Here is a 20,678-nt window from a genome sequence, read left to right as displayed (position 1 = left end):
AATGGGTAATTAAGTGATGCATAATAAAACTATGCCCATAGTGCCTTCATATTTGAGATGACTTGTCAAAGTTTCATGCTTAAATACTCATCATGGTTTAGTAGAATTAATGCCTTTATGATCTACAGACAGAGGGTTGTTGGGTTTTTTTTGTTGTTTTTTTTTTTTTTGTTTGTTTTTTTTTTATTTGCAGTGACTCACATCTATGGAAGCCAGAAAAAGTTGCAGATGTTTATACCCTGGAGAATTTGTGGCACGGGGGAATTAGTTGTATTCTCAAATGACAAGACAGTTCAGTGTATCAGGTTGTCAGATAAAGATGAGAAAATATGACTTCTCATGTATTAGAGAGAAAATGTAGACATGCCAGCAAAGGGTGACAAACAGTTGCTGAAAAGATAAGAGAACTCAGGTCCATCTTAAAAAAAAAAAAGTCCTCTGAAGAGGTATCTATAAACATTAATTCATCTAAATAACCTTTTAATTGCAAGAGTGAAAATATTGTTTAGTTGTGTAGAAAGTGAAGCAAGTAAATAAATCCAAGCTTCAATTCATCCCACTCCTATCTTTTTCTTTCAAAAAGAGGAAACAAGACCAAGATGGTGGATTGTAAAAAGTTGTTTTCCTTTCTGCTCCGATTCTCGTGCAGGATTTAAAGTTAACATATTGCAAAAGGTTGTGATTTACCCAGATGGGGAAATAGAAATTAAGTGAAAACTAGATTATTACCTTGAACTCTGAAATGTGAAAGTAAACAAGTAGCATAACAAATGAGAGGCAGGCCATGCAACAGAAATATTGGTTTGATACATGTGAAAACGTTTGTTCCTAAAATGTGGTTTTGTAGTGTGACATTGCATCATTAATAGACATTTCAAGATGTAGCATGTGTCACAATGACAGCTAGAGGTTAACTCAGCATTTTCAAAGGCTTATGTTCAGGCCCAAACTTCTTGTTCACTTCAAAATATAAAGTTTCTAGGTATTATGTCATTATATATGCATCACCTCCTAGCAGTTAATAAGCTGTGAGATTTCTAACTGCTTGTTTTAATAGGAAAGTGGAGAGTTAATATACTTTTGCAGCTCTAATAAACAGTTTTGCAGAACTAGTAAACAGTTCACAAAATAGCCTCTGTGTTAAAGGTTATTGCATTCCATTTGTGTCATGTATACTGTCATCTCACAAATTCAGTGGGATTTTTTTAAAGCCTGAATTCATATTTTTAACGCATTCTTTTTCTCTTCAAATATATAAATAATTAATAATTTTTCCTCAATATTGAAATATTGTAACAAAAACAAGCCTCATTCAAACTCCATTTATTTTGCCTTTACAACTGAAGACTGAAGAACAGGGAAGATGGACTCTCTTTTATTGCAAAGTTGTGCTTAGACCATTCTGAAATAATATGAAGGACTTGCCAAGTCAAGCTAATTTTACATCATAGTCACCAAGTTGCTTTTTCCTAGTAGTAAGACTTAGCTTGCATGGTATTTCACAATCACAGTCTATCTTTATATATATGGGAGTTCAAGCAGTACCAAAACTTCATACACTGTTGAGTAAATACCATAATAAATGAGTCATAATAAAAATCTCATACTAAAAATTAACATATTGTTAGCAAGTGAAATGAAATAATTTTAGATGTAAAATTAGCACTTTTTACTTGTGTTTGGGACCTTTTCTTCATGGGCCCCAAACTGCTACCTGTTTTGTAGAGCAAAAGAGTACTTAACCTGTTTGGAAAGAAAAGAAAAATATTTATTAAATGAAAGTTAGATAGTGGGAATAGTCAGATGAGGAGTTTCCCATCTGTGCTGTGCTAATTTTTTGAAGGACCAAGCAGTTACATTTGTGACACAGCAAGACTTAGGCAAACCTGCGTGTCCTACTTGGAGACACTGCGGTAGAAACAGTGAAAGTGTTTTGAGATGAAATTTGAAACAGGTTCATGGAATTATAGAAGAAATACAGAACCATAATTTGGAAGGATTTTGAGGCGGTGAACCAGGTCAGCTATGACTGTGCAGCTACTGCTTGAAACCTCTGGGTTCTGTAACATCCCTTCAGGTAGTTCCACACTTCCTCCTTAGCCTCCTCTTTGCCAGACTACAGAGGTGTCCAAGCTCTTGCACATCATGAGTTGTGGGAACATGACCGTTTTGATAGTTCTGAGCAGTTTTGCAGTGTCCTTCATCTGGGACATAGAGACCCAGACACAAAATTGTGGGAGACACAAATCCTTGCAGGCGTCAAGCAGAGCTTCAATGTGCTGGTCACGCTCCTGATGTAACCAATATACAGTTTGCTTTGTTTACTTTGGGAACATGTCGCTGCCTCATATTTTACTTGGCATCCCCTGTAACCCTTTACAACAGTGTGTTCTCAGCCTGCACTGGTGCTTGGGATTATTCTGCTGTAGCTGCAGAACTTGACACTTAACCCGTTGAACTAAAGGAGGCTTCTGTTGATCCAGTCCCCAGGTTTCTGGACAGTGCCTCTGTTTCTCCAAATGCCAGTTGTTTCTCCAAATTCAGTGCTGTTTGCAAAGATTACAAATGTGTATCTGCCTTTAGGCTATAGTGGTTTCAAGCATAAACTGCATACTCAAAATCTGCTGTTCAGTCAGTCTGAATAAGGCTGGCAGATTTATGTTTGACTTCTTGATAGTATGTAAAGCAATGATGAGCCCTTCATAACTGTGACTTCAGGAAAACTAAGGTTTATTTATTATCTATAAAATAGAAAATCTATTTATTTATTAAGAATAGTTAAAGTCTATACACTTGAAAAATTGCCTAGGAATGTTCGTTGGTTACTACAAGTAACTGTGCCTTGTACTGACCAGCGTTACAAGTAAACACAAGTTAATGTAAGTGGCTTGAGGATGGCAAATCTTTGTCTGTACACACCCAACATACTCAATTTTGCAAAATCACACTGGGGATGAAAGATGGATTATCAGGTATAGCCTAAATTGGATTTCAGCTCTTTCTATGCTACATTATTTATTTAGCTGATGAGAAATGCATTCAGATTGACTTGCAGTAGCAGTTAATGGGAATCCAGTGGGTTCAGATCTCCCAGTCATTCTTATGAAAGCCCTACTGAGCTCCTGCCTTGTCTACATGTTGTTGATGTAATCTTTTTGGATTTTAATACAGCTTTCAGTGCTGTTTCTATGATTCTATGACATGACCATGTTCCTTTCCAGCTAAGCAGGGGAGAGTGCATGCCTTTCATTCTCTGAGATGAAATATGATGAGCCAGAACATGTACTTACAAGCACTCCTGAGTCCCACACTTCAGTCATATCCACATTCTGTCGTCTGCCGTATCTGTGTTAATTAGAGAGGTAAAAGCATTTACACAAATTAGGTTCATTAATCCCAACACATTGTGGTTTTACGTCTGTAATACCACTAATTTACTTTTTTAGCTTTTGTAATAAAGTTTTGGCAACCTGGAGGAAAAGGAAGCTTTTCCAAGATAGATGAATCTATCCTTGCGAAGTTCCTTGGTAGCGTCTTCCAGTTTTTATTCTCCTAGAGCACCTATGGTGTTGATAGTAGAACAATCAAAAGTTCTGCTCAACTAGATCAGAAGATAGTTCCTTTTGACAGAGGCATTTAATACTTCTCTAGTGGGACATAAGTGGACTGTTTTGCAAGAGATTATTGCAGAAGACAAACTTCAGTCTAAAAAGGTAGTGATGATCAGATGTGTTTCCTGGGATATTTTAGATTTTTTAGCACTAGTAGTTTTTCATTCTCTCTCTGGGCTTTCTTATATCCTTTTCTGTGGATGAGTCTGGCTCTGATTACATGTGACAGTGCTGACATAGAGTGGGGGAGTACTTAGTCTGAGAAGGTCTGATACCTAGATATGATATAGAAGGAGATAAGTGAGTTCTAGTGCTGGATTTAAAGCACATTTGAAATTATCAGCAGTAACCAAGCTTTGTGCCCAGCTGCTTGGTTCAAAGAGACCTGAGGAAGGAGAATGATAATTCAGCTATAAGAACAAGATATAAAAAATCTATTTTCCTGATAAATGCTGCTTTAAGGATCAATTGCTTACTGTATTAATTAATAACATTCAATAACTTTCCATATTATGCTTTTATGTGTTAATAAAATGAAGAGGAAGACTATTTCACCTGCAAATGTTCTTTTAAGTTTTTATTCTTATATGCAGCTTCTGGGACTAAATAGGATATGGCCAGCAACAAAGCTGCTTTATTATGTGTCTGTTGATACAGAAACATTCTTTTCTTTTATTCATTTCACTAAAATATCAGCATATCTACAGTAGTTAAAATTGACAACAGCTTTTGGTTTGTGCATAATCCACACATTTATTCCATTAAATATCTCTAAGCTTTACCCTGTAAAGTGTGACAACTTCTGAACTATTGTTTTCTCTACTTCCCCTTTCTTCCACTTCCAGAGAAATTATAGTAGCGAACAAAAAGATGCAGGTGAAAGGAAACAACCACAAAACTTACTAGGGGAGAGATTCTTTTCTCAACTGTGGTCCCTTTGTGGCTGGAATCTGTGGGAATTATATATGCTGAACGAGAGGAATTTCCATGGTGTAAACACTCTAAGCAGAGGATATAGAAAGGACTGTGCTGTTCCTTAATGTTGGTGCAAGATACAAGTGGAGGATGGCCTAGGGCACATTGGTGAAGTTTTTCAGACTACTGACAGACCATTGCAAAGATTTTTAGTGCCTCTTGACTATATACCAGTCCATAAATAAGTGCACTCAGTTATGCCAAAGGCTGCAACATCCTTGTTACATCCTTGTTAAGCTGGTCAGGAATTGCCTCAAAAATCATGCTGGGTTTTGACTTCTCTTGTTTGTGTCTTCCTTCTGAAGTATCACTGCATCTTTCCTTCCTATTGGCAAAAGGACTGGCAACTGATCAGTAGCTCAGTCCTCCTAAGAGTCTGCATAAAATAAATACCATGAATATCCTGGAATCCTGCAGTGGCAGTTTCTCTATAGGTGCCTGGTTAGGTGCATTTCGCATATGCTCTGAATTTTAGGTGCTGGTTTTCCAATGTGACGTTCAGAAACCTGAGCCAAGAGTTCTGGCTGTGTAAATAAAAAGTGCTTGGAGAGTCCAGAATAGGATGAACTTCCAAGCTCAGCAGGAAATCACCCTTAATTAATATGCATGCCATTTTCTGATCAGCATGATTTCTGCCTTAAGCCTAGGGCTTGAAATTATTTCTTAGAGCTGGATGCCTGCATGTTTTCTAAGGAAGTTTGAAACCTTTTTCTTTTCAAATGTGAATGGAGGAAGAGGCACAAGTGGGTTACCAACTTTGCTTCTTTGGGACAGGCACATCTTTATGGAAGAAAGAGCCCCAAAAGTCAAAGTTTTTCCTCTGCCTGAAATTGAAGCTGTACCCTCAAACCAACCAGGATGTAAGCCCAATAATGATACGTGTTCATAGTGTCTTGGATAAGGCATATTTTTTAAAGGTGAAGGGTTTTAGTTCCAGCACTTTTTCATGTGACTACTCATTTGTTATATGCAATGACTGTTTAATATAGAATTATAGAATTGGTTGGGTTGGAAGGGATATCAAAGCTCATCTAGTCCCAAGCTGTCTGCCATGGGCAGAGACACTTTTCACTAAAACAGGTTGCTCAAGCCCCATCCAATATAAAATATGTCTCAACAGAAAAAGTGAGAGGTATTTCAGTCCTCACATGAAAAATACAAAAATCTGATTTGAGTATGTTTTGGAGAAATTTTGTTTAAATCCTTCCAGGTAGAGGATAGCATTTGGTTTGTTTTCATGTTCACACTAATGTGCAAAAGGAACTTTGATATTGTTGTCATGTGCTTTGTATTGAGATTATTTCTCCCAAGAATTCTTCTGTTGCCTGTGTTGATAGGACACACTGGAAGCAGAACCTAGAAGAGCCTTACCCTCAGAGACACAAATAAGAGTAATATGTGAATTTGGTTAATAAGCTGCCTGAGAGAGCTAAGAGAGTTCTAGATTTGGGCTTAAGCTATATGTATGTGGAACTTAAAAGGAAAAAAAGGTAATATTTCTCCAGAATCTGGTGCCTAGTGAAAGAGTCCATGGGAGGTAGGCTTCCTACAGTCATCTATCTCTGCAGATAAATTTGATTTTTTTTCCTCCCCTGTGATTTAAGGATCAGTCAAGATCTTCATGATTATCAAAGGGATAAATGTCTCTGAGAGTACAAGTGGGCATTCTTGATTTGGGGACATAGCATATGCAACTGTATCAAGTTGACACAGATCCTTGCATTGCTTGTGAAATGTATCCCAAGGACTTGTTTGTATTTCCATCTGCCCTTCATCCTTGAGACCTGCAGATTGTGTGCAGAGCCTGACCCCTTCCAGTTTCTGTCGATGTGACTCTTTACCTAGTCTGAGAGATGGTTATCAAGCAGAGAAAGCAAAGTACTCCTCCACTTTGCACACAGTCAGATCCTGCTTGTGGGGGAAGCAAATGACTTGCAATTTAATCTAGTGAGTGGCATTTTGCAGAAATCTTTTGTCTTTAAAAGATACATTTCTTTTTGAAAAGAGAAGAAATCTTACTTGTCTTTTTTATTGACCTTCCTGTAAATATGTATCTCTTGGGAGCATTTAACTTGTTTTTGGGATATTGCCCAAACACAGTTGATTGAATGGGGGATTAATAGTTTAATTAAGAGATTTTAGACATATAAAGTAGCCCTCTCTTTCTGAGACTTTTTCCCCCCTGATTTATGCTGTCAGATCTTCTCTCTCCAAAACCATATTTTCAGTGCATACCTATTGCATCATCTCACTCATTCAAATGCTCATCACAGTTTTTTGAAGCAATACTTGAGGACTGTAACATTTGGATTGTAATTTACCCAGCTGTGCCCATGTATTGTAACGTGCTGCATCAGAACATCAGTATCATGTTTACTGCATTGCCACTCTTGTATGAATTTTACTAAATAAATCTCTTAAAGGCTGGGCAGAGATTAATGATCACTTGAAACTACAGCAGTCATGCAGAATACTAGTGGATTTTGTGACAATTGTTGTTTAAAATGGGGTTATACTGAACAGTTTGTGCACCATTTAAATTTTGCCATCTGATTCTGCAGTTTTGTGTCAGTCTTACATGAAGACTCAGTTGAATCCTTTTCCTTTAGAGAGGATCTGAGCTGATTCCATCACTGAGGTGTTTTTATTGATTCTCTACATCCTTTGCATTCCTAGGTGAAAATAAATAACTGCATTAATAGGCAGCTATTTATCACTAGAGGGATTAACCACAGATGTCTGCTAATCTTAATAATACCAGGTTTAAAGCCATACATGATATCTATAAAAGCAAACTAAAAACTCTAGAGTACATTTTGGCCCTAAAAGCTTATAGATGAATGATGCTGACAATGTCACCTTCAATTTGTGATATGTGGGCACCACAGTCTGCCTACAAAGTGCATATTGTTGATTTTGGGCCATTTTAGTAATTTTCACTAAACTGCTAAATTGGAGGATTAGTGGCCTTTCACCAGCCAAGAAGCAGGGATTTCCAAAACTGTCTTAATTTCCTCTGTATCCTTCACTGACATTAGAGAATACTAAAAGCCTTTTGCTCCAAGGCATGAGAGGTCTGTCACACATCTATTGGCCCTTCTGTGGTCAAAGGGAATATTTTAATTACAGGTCTTAACAGTTGTGTGTTTAGGTGGAAAAGTGCATTTTTATTTGCTATCTTTCCCTCTCAGATTTTCTCCTTGGGACAAAAGTGCTTTGATGAGAGTAATATTAGGTAGGATAATACAGACAAACAAGTACTTACAACCATAAGAGTGTTTGATTGTCAGACATTTGTAGATAGAATGGTTTAGAGGCACTTGTTAGATTTGTAACTAATCTGTTTCTAAGAAACTTTCACTGAAAACCTAAAAATAACACAAATGGCAAATCACTTCTATTAAGAACTTACTTGTACATATTCAGCAAATTCAAACAGTGTATTTTCAGGGTTAAAAGCTTTCATGCATGGTTTGAACTTATCATGCAGCTCATAATTAAAAGTAGGGAATTTTGGGGAAATTTTGGGGAAAAATAAATAAAACCAAATTAAATACAAATTTTGAAGTCCTCTGAGTACTCCATAAATCACCAATAAGACTTTGTATCTAAGGAATATGTACCCTTTGGAACATCATAGTGAAGTCCCCCAGTCTGACAAGATGCAGAGGCTGCAATTCAGCCTTCTGCTGGGATAGAGAACTGGGGGAAAACTGTGTGTTTCCATAAAAAGATAGCTGCGGGGATGAGTGTAGTAGATCAGCTGGTTTAGGATATGTATCTTGTCAAGAAGGAAAATGGAACTTGCATGAGTGTGTTGCATAACAGAATGCTTTATGTCTTTTTAATTAGGAATTGCTAAGCTAATTTAATTGCTACCTTTTAAGTTTTATTTTATTTTATACTTATATGTTAAATGCAAAAGAATAGAATATAAAATGACCTTTATAATTATATCAGGGTAAATACTTATTCCTTGCTGAGATTTCATTGAACTGTGTTGTGTGAGCCCCAGGCTTTTCAATATCTGGTATCAGTTCTGTGTTGGATGTCAGAGATGTTTCTCACAGAGCAGATATATGAAGGGGACTCTTTCAGCACCAGACACGGTGGTAGGAGCTGCCACAGAGAAACTCAGGTTGACAGCTGGACCAGGAGAAAATGGGTTGCTAGACTGTTCTGATCAACCTTGAATTTAAAATGAGCTGCTAGAAGACCCAACAAACAAGACAGTTTCTTTGCCCGTAAAAGAACTGGGAAATTTAAGTTATTAATTTATAAAAATTTAAGATCTCAGAGCAGGAGTACAAAGGCAGATTCCATAAATTATTTCTTTCAATTGCATATTCATTTAAGGTGCCAAGATACCTTTAAAAATACAGCACTAAACAAAACAAAAATATAGCACACAGAATATGCATAGAAACATCATTATGTTCTGTTATTGGATCTATAATGGTCTTTCCTTAAATCTTCATGGATTTTCCTAGATTAGTGTCTCTTTTCCACTGCTCGGATCCATTTTATTTTCTGTAGTAGATTGCTCTTTGGATTCTAATCAAATATTATAGCTTTGAAGATTGGAGTACCTAGTTTTAATTAAATGCAAACTAAAGAATTGAAAGAGAACGTCAAAGCCAAGTTCTTTCTGTTCAGATCCTTCACTTCACTTGGTTGAAATGCCCACAATTTAAACAACAGTAAAAATAAACAGTAAAAATGTTTTATATGTTTATTCCCTTTATTATCTCATTGTATGTCAGGACCTTAGAGTGTATGCAGAAGTGTAAGACTACTCAGTTACCCATCTATAGTGACAGAATCAGACCCTTACATGTATAGTGAGTGCTTATCCTACAGAAATTTAAGACACAAAATTGATTTCCTTAACTAACAGATTTTATACTTGATTCAGTTAAAAGGTGTTGAGGGATATGAATGAGGAGAAAGCATTACTAAACCACTTCAGGTAACTGAAATAGCATTCTTGTCTGACTGGATTTCTTGAATCCCAGACAATTGATTCTGGAGCTGAGAGCCTGGTAGACCATTCAATGTTGTTTCACCCGTCCGTTTTGGCTCAGTATCATGCAGAAGTGGATGACCAACATTACCCCTGCAAGAGTTGTAACATATGAATCCTTCCTGATAATTTGGCTGTTATAATGATCGTTGAAGCAATAGACCAGGTCAAGCAAATTCACTATTATGTGTTAATGATTTACACAGCCCCATCATATGGACTAACAGCTTCATGCAATAAATTAATAAATAATTGATAGCATCACCTAATACAACCTCCTGTACCAAGCTGGGTAACTTTGAAGCTGGATCAGGTCACTTAGAAATTTTTTTATTTTTTTTTTTAATGGGGGATGGGGTTTTTTTGGCAAAGCAATTTTGATTTTCCGATACAAATTTGAATATATATTACAGTGTGAAAATTATTTTTCTGTATTAAATACACATTTTGTATCACAGTGTTGAGAGAATAAATCTAGAACAGATTTTGGCACTAAAAGATGTAAGGATAATATACACTGAGAATAGTCTCCATCTGCTGCTGAAGTCTCTCTCATTGCCCAGAGTGGTTCTTGGGATTTTTTTCCCTTTGAAGATTTTTGTCAGTGAACATTTCTTTAACTTGCTGTCTACCGAGACTTCAGCTCCCTTTCCCCTGCTCCCATTCTGTTGGCTCTGAGCAGGTTGAGCAGATACTTACTATGTTTGCAGTTTTAGAAAAACCAGGCACCAAGTTTTCACTTTCACTTTGTATTTGCCTAATAAGGAACTTGGAGCAGCAGTAGACTGAACAATCCTAAATGTTAGAGAAAAATGTATAACCCAAGCAACACCCCAAAGCAAAACCTCAGCAGTTTACTTTCAAGGTTAGTTTCAAGATTGCATACAAGTAAACTTGTTAGAACCTAGCCATCTGTATAGTATTAGGTGCATATTTGACAAAAAAAAAGGTAAATGAAAAAGCTGTCAAATTACTCTTGAACATTCAAACAGCTTAAAAGCTCTTTGTGTGGTAATGTTGGCACAGTTCCTAAGTGACCAGATGGTATTTTATTAACAGCCAACAGGACAAGGGCTGAGATTTTGTTTCTTAACTTACTATTTTTGAAACACTTGTAGAGGATGTGTCAGAAAGCTTGATGTACTTTCATACTACGCAAAATTACACATGTACCTTCCCTTAATGTGAAGATGAAGACTGCTTCAGAGGTTGTCATTTCTGTAAGGTAGATAAGAAGAGAGTTGTGAGATGTATGGTAATTTGGGTATCACTGCTTTTTAGTGAATTTCAGAGAGGTGTTTTTATATGCACAATTTGTGGTCATATTAAAAACAGAACTTTCTGATTAATAGACTTAAAGAATGTGTTTTATAAAAAGCAACAAAATATACCTAAGTATTAAAAAGACTTTATTATTGATATCAGTAACCACTGGTAATAGTGATGTCAGATTTCCATTTAAGAATTCTGGCAAACATTAAGACCATGTGAATTTATGTGACTCCTCCTTTTCTGGCATCATTATGGATTTATTTATTGTCAGTAAGAAATGCCTGAAAACTGAGAATCTCCATAGTCTCCAGTAAATGACAGGATGACGATTGCCCTTACAGGGAGCAGCTGAGGGACCTGAGATCTGGAGAAAAGAATGGTATGAGGTGACCACATCGCTCTCTATAACTCCTTGAAAGAAGGTTGTAGCAAGGTGGGCATCAGCCTCTTCCCCCAGATAACTGGGACAGGTGGAAATGTTGTCCCAGTCAAGGGACAACAAGTTATTGTCTAGTTGTGCTGGAGAGGCTCAGGTTGGATATTAAGAAAAAATTCTTCACTGAACCCAGAGAAATGGTAAAGTCACTGTCCCTGGAAATGTTAAAAAAATGGGTGGATATAGCACTTCTCAATATGGTTTAGTGGGCATGGTGGTGTTTAGTCAAAGGGTAGGGTCAATGATTTTGGAGGTCTTCTCTAGCCTCAGAGCCCATGATTCTATGACCTTCAAACCAGGCAGCCTAAAAGAAAAGAAACAAAATCTGTAACACTCTGTGGAATCATGGTTCAGCCTATTCCTTTCAGGTGCTTCCTTTCCATATGTAAGGTTTTTAGGAACTCATGGTAGCTAGAAAAGAGCTGTCTAGTCAGAGAATAATATTTCAGAACATCTGACAGAAGAACACTGATGTGGCATTCAATTAGAGCTAGCAGTACAAATTTTGAACCTAGGTATCTTACCTGGACAAAATTCTCACTGTTGCTGGTGAAAGATGTGCCTGAGGGCTTTATACAGAATCAAATCCTATATTTGTTCAGTAATTCAAGCTGGTATAAGTATAGTTATGACAGCTACTGCACCATGTACTTATACAGGATTTGCAGAGGGTAGGCCAAAGACCTGAACCAGAGCTTGTTGAAGTCAAAGAGAATTTTTCTTAGTTCTGGAATTCTGTATCTTCAGCTTTGTATTACCTGGTTTTTATTTATTTGTTTGTTTTGTTTTTAGGCTCAGTAAGAAGAAAAAGTAATTTTAACTTGTTTATCTAAAAAGCTAACACTAGAGTAAGCTGATTAAATTGACTAGTAATGTATACTTCAAGTCTAAATTGTTGTCCCACATTACAACATCCTACAGAAGTCCACTCAGACTAACTTGTAGCATATGTGTTATTTTGTTGGTTAATAAGCTATATTTTGTATAGAACTTGGAAAAAGTACAGAGGATTGGAAGCCTTGTTAAATTATGCCACAAAATAAATCAGTGTTCTAATATAGTATGGAAAATAATTTAACAAAAAATTAAAAAGCTCTTTAGGAAAGTATTTTCCTCTTATTTGTTTCTGTAATGTCTAGGCTGTCATTTGTAGTCTGCTAACATGAGTCACATTAAGATCAAGACTTTTAGAGCAGGTACAGTTAGAAAAAGTTGGACACAGTAGTGTAGGCAGAGATCATCTCAAAGAAAAGATAAAGCTGGAAAAGCTTGATACATTTAGTTTTAAATGTGCTGTTTCTAGATTATACTGTTTCAGTAGTTTAATTTTCTTTTGTTTGTTTTCTAGCACCTGTTCTCTGTTTTTGCTGTCCTGACTTGACAAAGTGACTCTTGCTTGCTAGATTAAAAGTGCTTCAGGCAGAAGTCATCTGGAGGAGCAGAAAAGAAAAAGAAAGAAGACAAAAGATCATAATAAACCATCTAAAATAAATTTTAAAAGAGCCAGTAGAGAGATGCAAGCCCTGATAGCTGCTTGTGTGTGTGCCTGTACATAGACACATGCAGCTTGTCTCTTCTATACTGCTCCATATGATTATTAGTGCAGCATTGTAGGGAATGATAGATTTGATTAGCATTAAGGTTACTCCTTCTTTTCCAAGATTCTGTTTCAGTAATTTACTGACTCTTCAGGAAGAGCTATATTCTTTTCCCACTGTTTGCTTTAGCCTGTCCATTTTAATTTGCTTGATGAGTTCTTACATGAGCAAGAAATGGGTTTGGACTACTCTGAAGTAACAGTAGTCATTTAGGGTACTATTTTAGTCCTGTTGTTTTTCCCCCCACTAAATTTTTTTTTTTATTCTGTGCATAAGGTGGGCAGTAATCTAGAAGAATCTGGTGAAGGAGACCTTCTCTTGCCTTTTATGTTGCAGTACTTTGAAGCCATGTCATAAACTAAGGAGGGGTGGGCATGTATAGAGAAACATTTATAGTTGAATGTTCCACAAAGAGAGGGATCCCCTTCTGCCCTGTGTGATACCTGACACTCTCTTGATACCTGCCCATGATGTGTTGTGGTCTGCTTTATAGAAGTGTTGGCTGTAATCTGTGTCTGCATCTGAAGACTCCCACAGAATCTAGAGTGTGCAGGAATTCTGGAACCTGAAAATCTCATCTTGAAAACCACAATTCCCACACAGATACTTTTAACCCTAAATGTCCAGTTCTCCCATTCACTTACACAGAGCATTGCTTCCCTCATACTTTATAAATACCTCCTGAAAGCTAGCACGTTCATGTCTTTGAATCATGATGACATAATGTAATGATGGTAACTTTATAATAGCCAGTGAGACAGGAAATGATCCTTCATCTTTCAGTAGTACCTGTTAAATAAAAGGAGAACCACTTGCCACGAAGGAGGGTGTGAAAAGACATTCAGCTGTTCTTAGACAGAACATTTGTCCTGAAAGAGAGGTGTCCCTTGGATAAAATGGTATTCTTCATGTGTACATCTTGGCATGCACTGTATTGACTGGTAAATATTTTACATGGTGAAATATATGTGGGTTGATTTAATTTTGGAACTTGGTGTGTTTAAAACCATTTTGATAATATGATTCAGTGAAGATCAGGCACGTGGAGGAAAAAAGTATATGAAAATAAAATATGCAAATACAAATGCAGTCTTGTCAATTAAATTGTAATTCTTTACAAATTGGTAGCCATCTTGATAGTTTTTCAACTACTGCTAGTAATAGAGTACCAGAAAAGATCTTTCCATAAACTGAGAACGTAATTATTTGAAATAATTAGTTTTTCTATCATTAGCTGATTTTTAAATAAAATTTATCCACTACAGACTCCCTTTATCAAGCAGCTTTCTATTAAATGAAAAAAAAAATCTATTTCATTCTTCTTCTAGGACTGGTTTTAAGCAAAATCTTTTAAGGCTTTTTGTAAAGCAGTAAAGTTATGTTGATTTCACTGAATTTTGATTGGTTTCCTTAGACCTTGAAATAATTCCAGATCTGCAGCATTTAATTATGAGATATAAAGATACCTAAATCTGTACTATGTTTTCCTGGGAAAGAGAAACAAAAATTTCCAGTGTTCTGCAGAATCTTCTGAAATGTAATTCTTATAGCCTTTGAAAGTAATGATTTAAGTAATAGAGGATCATTACCGTGCAGAAACCCATTACAACAGCTATAGATCCATATACCTTGGCATAGTGTAAATGTTTTTATATAAGAATCTATTGTTTATCTGTGTCTACAGTAAAAATAATACATGAAATTATTTTCAAAGATATCAAATGTCCTCCGAGGGATGAGTGGGGGGGAAGCAAACAAAAAATTTGCCTTGGCAAGAGATTCCAAGTGTACTTATTGCTGATTGATGCCACTTGTCGTAGGTTTCTATCCTAATTTTGAATACAGATTGACTAAGTAGCTGTTAGTGTGTATAAGCTGACCTGATAATTACAAAAACTAATTAGGTAGCTTAGTGCTCAGGTGGCAGTGAGTTATGGCATGTCAGTATTTTCAGGTAATAAAAATGTAGCCCCATGTTAGAGGAACAGATGCAGAAGCAAGAGGATAAATGAAAGAGTAACAAGTCTCTAAGACCAGATGGCATATATCTAAGATTCAGAAAGTGTTTAAGAATGAAGCAGCTGAACTGCTGTCAAAAATAGACACTCTCATTAAAATTAGTTACTATGCTAGAAAAGTAGAGCAAATGTACCTAAGTAAAAAACAGGTTGCAGAAGGAGCCCTGCAGTTAATGATCCATCATTATATCCCTGGAACTAGAAAATTTTTTGAGAAAAAAGCATTAACCTACCTCAATGAACATGGTAGGACAGAAAAAAACAGGGCTTCTATTTTTAAAAAAAAAGGTCTTTTCTGATTAAGATGTTGGTCCTGTATGTCTGTACAGGTCTTCTGGCATTACTAATAAAAAGCTAATTCTTCACTGCTGCCCTCTGACCTCCTGATTAGATGCCAGGTTTAGAAATTTTGTGGATGGGCTAGAGCAAAGAGTTGTCTCTAATTATGGGTTTGAGTGGTTTGGCAGAAAATATTGTACACTTGGGAGTGCTTGAGAGCAGCTGCTATAAAGAAAGAAGGGGATAGAGTACTTTTTGGCAATGGGCTGAATATGAGAAAAAGATTCTTCTGTTATCAATAAACTCTGTGTTTGAAGTATTTTCCATGTCAATGTGAATATTTGTATGGGACTAGGTATCTTCTGAAAAATTACCACAAGGATGTGCCTCAGTTAATATAGGTTCAAAAAGGACCCATTCTGTACATTTCTGCCAGCTTATTCAATGTCCTGGGAGATAAAAGGCTCTCGGGATTTTGCACCAGTCTTTTGTTTTCTTTGGGGAAATGGCATCTAGGGTCATTAAAGACCAAAGTTGGGCTACAGGTCTCACCAGCTGCTGGGATTTCTGCTGCAAGAAGTCATTCAGACCAAATATATAACTCTCACCCAAATGGATTGCATATCTGATCTTTGTGTCAGGTTCTCAAATAATATCACATCAGAATACACTTTGCATCAAAAACTGTGGTGAGCCTGGGTTGGAATTCTCATATGGGTTAGTATGGACTGGAAGTCTAGTAAGTTCAAGTCTGTACAAGAAAATTAAGTAAATTATTCAGTCTAGCCCATGGGTTTGTATGTACTTACATTTTTAAGAGATTTATGCTGTTATAACACAAGGAGACCCATAAAATGGCACCATTCCTTCTGCTCAATTTTGATGTCTCATTGTGTCCTGAAAGGCAGTGGGACAGACTCAAAAGACTCTGATGTTAATACAGCCACCATCCCTGTAATAGCAGAACTGGAACTTCTTTTCTTATCTGATCAGCATGTTTCAGTATGTCCCATTTCAATATCTATTAATTGTGAATTCCTTGTCTGTTAAGTTGCATGTATAATGCAGTAGTCTGTTTAATAACAACATATCTACATCTACAAAGTGTCAGTCAAAAGAGACAGTCAATATTAATGATATGTTCAAAATCCTTATTTTGTAGAGAAAATATCTGTACTGGATAAAATGTTATAAGATATATAAAAAAACAGCCCAGACAAAAGCTGACTGCCTTAAGTACTCAGCTAAGACATTCTACATACTTTATTAATATAAGTCTTGGAACAGGGTTTTTCCTGTGATTTGGGTGAAGATGCTGTGGACTCAGAGCAAAGTCGGCAGTTTGGTTCTTATCCTCAGAAGCTGCATTACTAGGAAGAATATTGAGTACCTTTTCAAACTTTCTATAGTCTAACCACCACTCATGTGGCCCTGACCCTAAACAAAGTCGATGAACTACCAAATTTTACTAGATGAAAGTACAGTTATTATGTATAAAACAAGCCAGTAACTGCAAATAGGAATGAGTCACCGAAAAGCTCTTAGAAAAAAAGAGTACAGTGAAGTGAAATGGAATATTAAAACATTCACTAATATTAGTTTCTGACTAATTTTCTCTGTAAAAATGCCTGCACAAGAGAAAGCAAAATGTTGCAAGAGCTGGTAGTAGCAATACTGTGCTACCAAAAAGCAATGTGGGCAATCAAAGAATTTATGCAACCTCATTTTTTATGAGTGTTTGTGCAGGAGTAGTTATTGGGGAAAACAAAATGTATCCGTAGGTGGAATGGGCCAGACAGGTCTGACAGCTCTTGGCAGACTCCACTTGCTAAGTTACCAGTTTGTAACATTAGGATATATAGGATTAAGGTGTGTGAAATTCAGAGCTTCATGTCCAGATAAGATAACTAATCTTTCTGAAAGTAATACAGTAAGCCAGATCTGAGAGACTCCCTGTGCTTAGGTCATCAACAAAATAGTTGATACTTGTATTAAATTTCAGACTACTTCATGCCACATATATTCACAACAGGATACCATATTGTTGACCAACTGTACCACAGGGAACATTACTAGCCAATTTTTACTTCAGCCATCCTGATCTTGCACCCTTAGATCTTCCTAATTTGAGCTTCACACAACTTGCATGTTGACACAATGTACTGACTCACATTTCTCTGATACTAAGCCAAAAAGATTCCTTATATTGCTTTTATTTGATGGGATTTTATTGCTGACATTCTGATCAGCCTATGCAGCAACAAGCCTGTTGGAAACAGCTTCTGAGAGGAGGAGACACAAAAGTAAGCAGGAGATGATCACAAGAAAACAACAGGGGTTTTGTACTTGGAAAAAAAGCATTTGCAGCTTCTTCCCTAAACAACAGGTTTAGGGCAATGATGAAACAGCAGGATTGGGAAGCCTTATGTGATTATATGGCTCCAGAGAGCCCTCTGGAACACTACAGCACTTCTGTCTTGATTATCCCTGCCACTGTCATCTCACACTATAGGGGTTTGTTCTTTTCAGGACAACAAAAGAAAAAAAATTTAAAATATAAAAAAAATCTGTATCTGTTGAAGATCTGTTTCCATATGTCCAAGATTCTTGGGTTTCAAAAGTAACTGTCTCTTTCAACTCAGATTAGAAAGGAGATGGACTAGGACAGAAAGAACCAAGGTAAACAAATAAATTCTTTCTTGAAGGATGGTTTCTTCCCTCTGGGCTCTTGGCCTTCTGGCATTGTGTCCAGAGATCAGTTGTTTCTACAGTATTCCTATTATATTTTGTTCTTTAATACAGAATATACATAGTCCATGTATGTCAGTGGGATGTGCACATGCTTGGTACCATGAAAAATTGAGTTCTTTGTCCTAGGGAATGAAATATTTGGATAGTCACATTTGAACAATTTTGCATATAATCTGTAACGGTGTAGTATTAAAATAGTGGACTTTCCCCAGAAAAACTACATGACACTGAGCAGAAAGGAGTGGTAGGAAAATAGACTGGGGAGACTTCTAACTCTATTGCAGGTTCTGATATGGAATAGAGTGAAAGAAATAACAAGTATTTTATATAAAGCACTCATCTCTGCACAGAAAAATGAAATAATAAGTGGCATCTTGTGATTTATTGAGCACAAGTGAAGTAGAAGAGGCTGTAAAAGAGAAATAAAATCTGAGTGTGCTCTCTGACAATAGTTTGCAAAATCTAGTGTGACAGTGAATTTCTTATCTTTGCATTTTCTTCTTCCCCAGATTATAGGAACCCTTGCTGTTCATATATATATATATAGTAGATTGAGTCTTCTTACTGTAAATGTTGCTATAGATTCAAAGTTAAGTGTGTGAATATACAAGATGAGATGCCTGTAAGGAAGGAAGAGAATTAGTGCTATGTTAGCAGGAAACTGAAGATAAGAATATGAGAAGGCAGGTGAAGAAGGTTTGAGAGGAGGTGGAGTGCACAATGTAAAATTGTAGTACTGGGGCTGGTCATTGACAAGTTGTGTCTTTTGACAAATTCCAGTGGTATATCCTGAATAATGTATTTAAGCAATGAGACTTTGTAGTGCATGTTCAACTTTACTGTTGTCTAAAGGTGATTTAAGAAAAGTCCTGTGGTAAGCCTGCTAGAGAGTAATGTGAATATGAGGGGAAATCAAATTTGGGGTTTTTTTTCCCACTTAGCTTGTTCCAGAAGGTGGCAGTTCAGCATAGTGAGGAGGTGGTAGGGAGGGAGGTTTTTAAGATCTTGAGAAGCCACAACGAAGTGTGGGTGCATTAAGGAGTATTGACACTCCTCACTATTGTGTTGCTAAGAATGTGTTCATTACTGAATAGACAAAATAAATGCCTGATCATAGAAACATATAAGCAATTTCACATATAAATACTGAGCACTTTAGAAAGTTAAGTATTTCACCTTTATCTGTATGGAATATTGAACTACAAAAGCATATGCTAATAAAAATTGGAGGTGGAACAGAAGCCACAGCTTTGGCTGAGAAGCAAAGCACTCCAGGAGTGAGATTCCACGCTTTTCATGGGATGCCTGCTGAGTCTTCACTCTTCCTTTGCACCATCGCATACATAGGCAAGTGAAGAGGAGGCAAAGCACAGCAGGTGCCAGCTCACCTGTCAAGGAGGCTTCCTATGCTGGTGGGAAGCTCTAAGCAGTGCTGGCTGCTAGTCAGGCTCAGAAGATACCAGTGGTGCACTGAAAAGAAACTGCACCTATGGCTGTGTTGGGCTTGGGTCAAGGCTTTTGATCAGCCCCTGGGAACAAGAGACAGTGAGACACTATTTAATACTATTTGTTTTGAGTAGCACTTTCTGCTTGCTGTCAGAGTTGGCATGGAAACTGAATCAGCACTCGTTGTGAAAAGAATAGCCCATTCAGAGTGAGGTTAGTCATCAGTGGGCTTACCAGAGGCTCGGGCTGCATCTGCAGCCTTAAACCTTGCTCATGAAAGGATAGAATGCTCAAAATGGTAACAATCATACTGCCCCAAGCTTTGCTGGGCAAATGGGTCTCTTTTGAGAATTATGTAATCTCATTTGCATTTGGGTGGTGGTGTTTTGGTTTTTTTTAAGAGAGAAAAATTAATATCTGAAATTCACAACAGAACTTTTTATTTCAAGAAGATGCCATCTTTTTTATGGATCAGTTGAATTTAAAGAGTTAACAAAATTCCTATAAACAATGATGCTTTTAACATTGTGGTGGAAAGTGGCATAATTCTTAAAAGACTCTATGCTTAGCACTAGGCATCTGTGAATAGTCAAGATGGAAGCCTACACAGCATGCAGAAATTGGCATTTTCAATTACTTCACCTCTATTGATGAAGAAGATCCAGATATGCTTATTTCTATTCTATTTTATTCCCACACAAAAGGGGAGAAGCAAAGAAACAGCTGCTGGTTTTCTGTAATGGCGAGGCTGAGAAAATACTGATAGATAAATTGCTGCTCAGTGGCATTTCATAAAGCACCTGCTGTGACATCCTGTTCTCAGATGCAAAATGATAAATGTATATATAAATTCGAAAAGTTTAATTTCATCTATAACTTTTGACTCCTGGCTTTTTGTATTCTCAGAACACAGACCATGCATGTCTTCTTCTTCATTGATACAGGAACTGTTTATACTATTTACATTCAAGGACTATAGTGCTGTTACCAAGTTGATGAGGACACTGATTTCTTTTTCATTTGTGTTTATCAAGCAGATAATTTAAGTGAAGCCCTGAAAAAGCTGAAGATAACATCCACTGACAGCACAGCAGATAGCTTGGAGGGATGCTTGGACTGTCTGCTTCAAGCACTGGCACAAAACAGTAAGTTGTGTGGACCTTTCACATTTAAATCATTTGAGATCAATGAATTAAAATGTTGCAGAAAGACTGATTCAAGCAGTAGGCTGCTAGATTGACTCTATTCGAGTTTTGGAGGTTTTTAACC

The 20,678-nt window shown here is 36.8% G+C and overlaps 1 protein-coding gene across 18 annotated transcripts in view; it reads left to right on the top strand.

The window, feature by feature from the left end:
* Positions 1 to 20,678, top strand: part of RAP1GDS1 (Rap1 GTPase-GDP dissociation stimulator 1) — a 90,465-nt gene that overhangs the window by 11,630 nt on the left and 58,157 nt on the right. For 11 of the 18 annotated variants that reach the window (XM_085579054.1, XM_085579049.1, XM_085579050.1 and 8 more), the window contains exon 2: positions 20,447 to 20,554. In XM_085579054.1, coding sequence (XP_085435180.1) covers positions 20,447 to 20,554 — 108 coding nt within the window. Of the gene's footprint in view, positions 1 to 11,221; positions 11,315 to 20,443; positions 20,555 to 20,678 lie in introns of those variants that run through there. The other 7 variants (XM_021550336.4, XM_021550337.4, XM_021550334.4 and 4 more) reach the window with 2 other exon arrangements.

The sequence above is a fragment of the Lonchura striata genome, chromosome 4 (assembly GCF_050655825.1).
Source record: "Lonchura striata isolate lonStrDom1 chromosome 4, ASM5065582v1, whole genome shotgun sequence".
NCBI classification, from domain to species: domain Eukaryota; kingdom Metazoa; phylum Chordata; class Aves; order Passeriformes; family Estrildidae; genus Lonchura; species Lonchura striata.
This window is presented reverse-complemented; position numbering and strand designations above follow the sequence as displayed.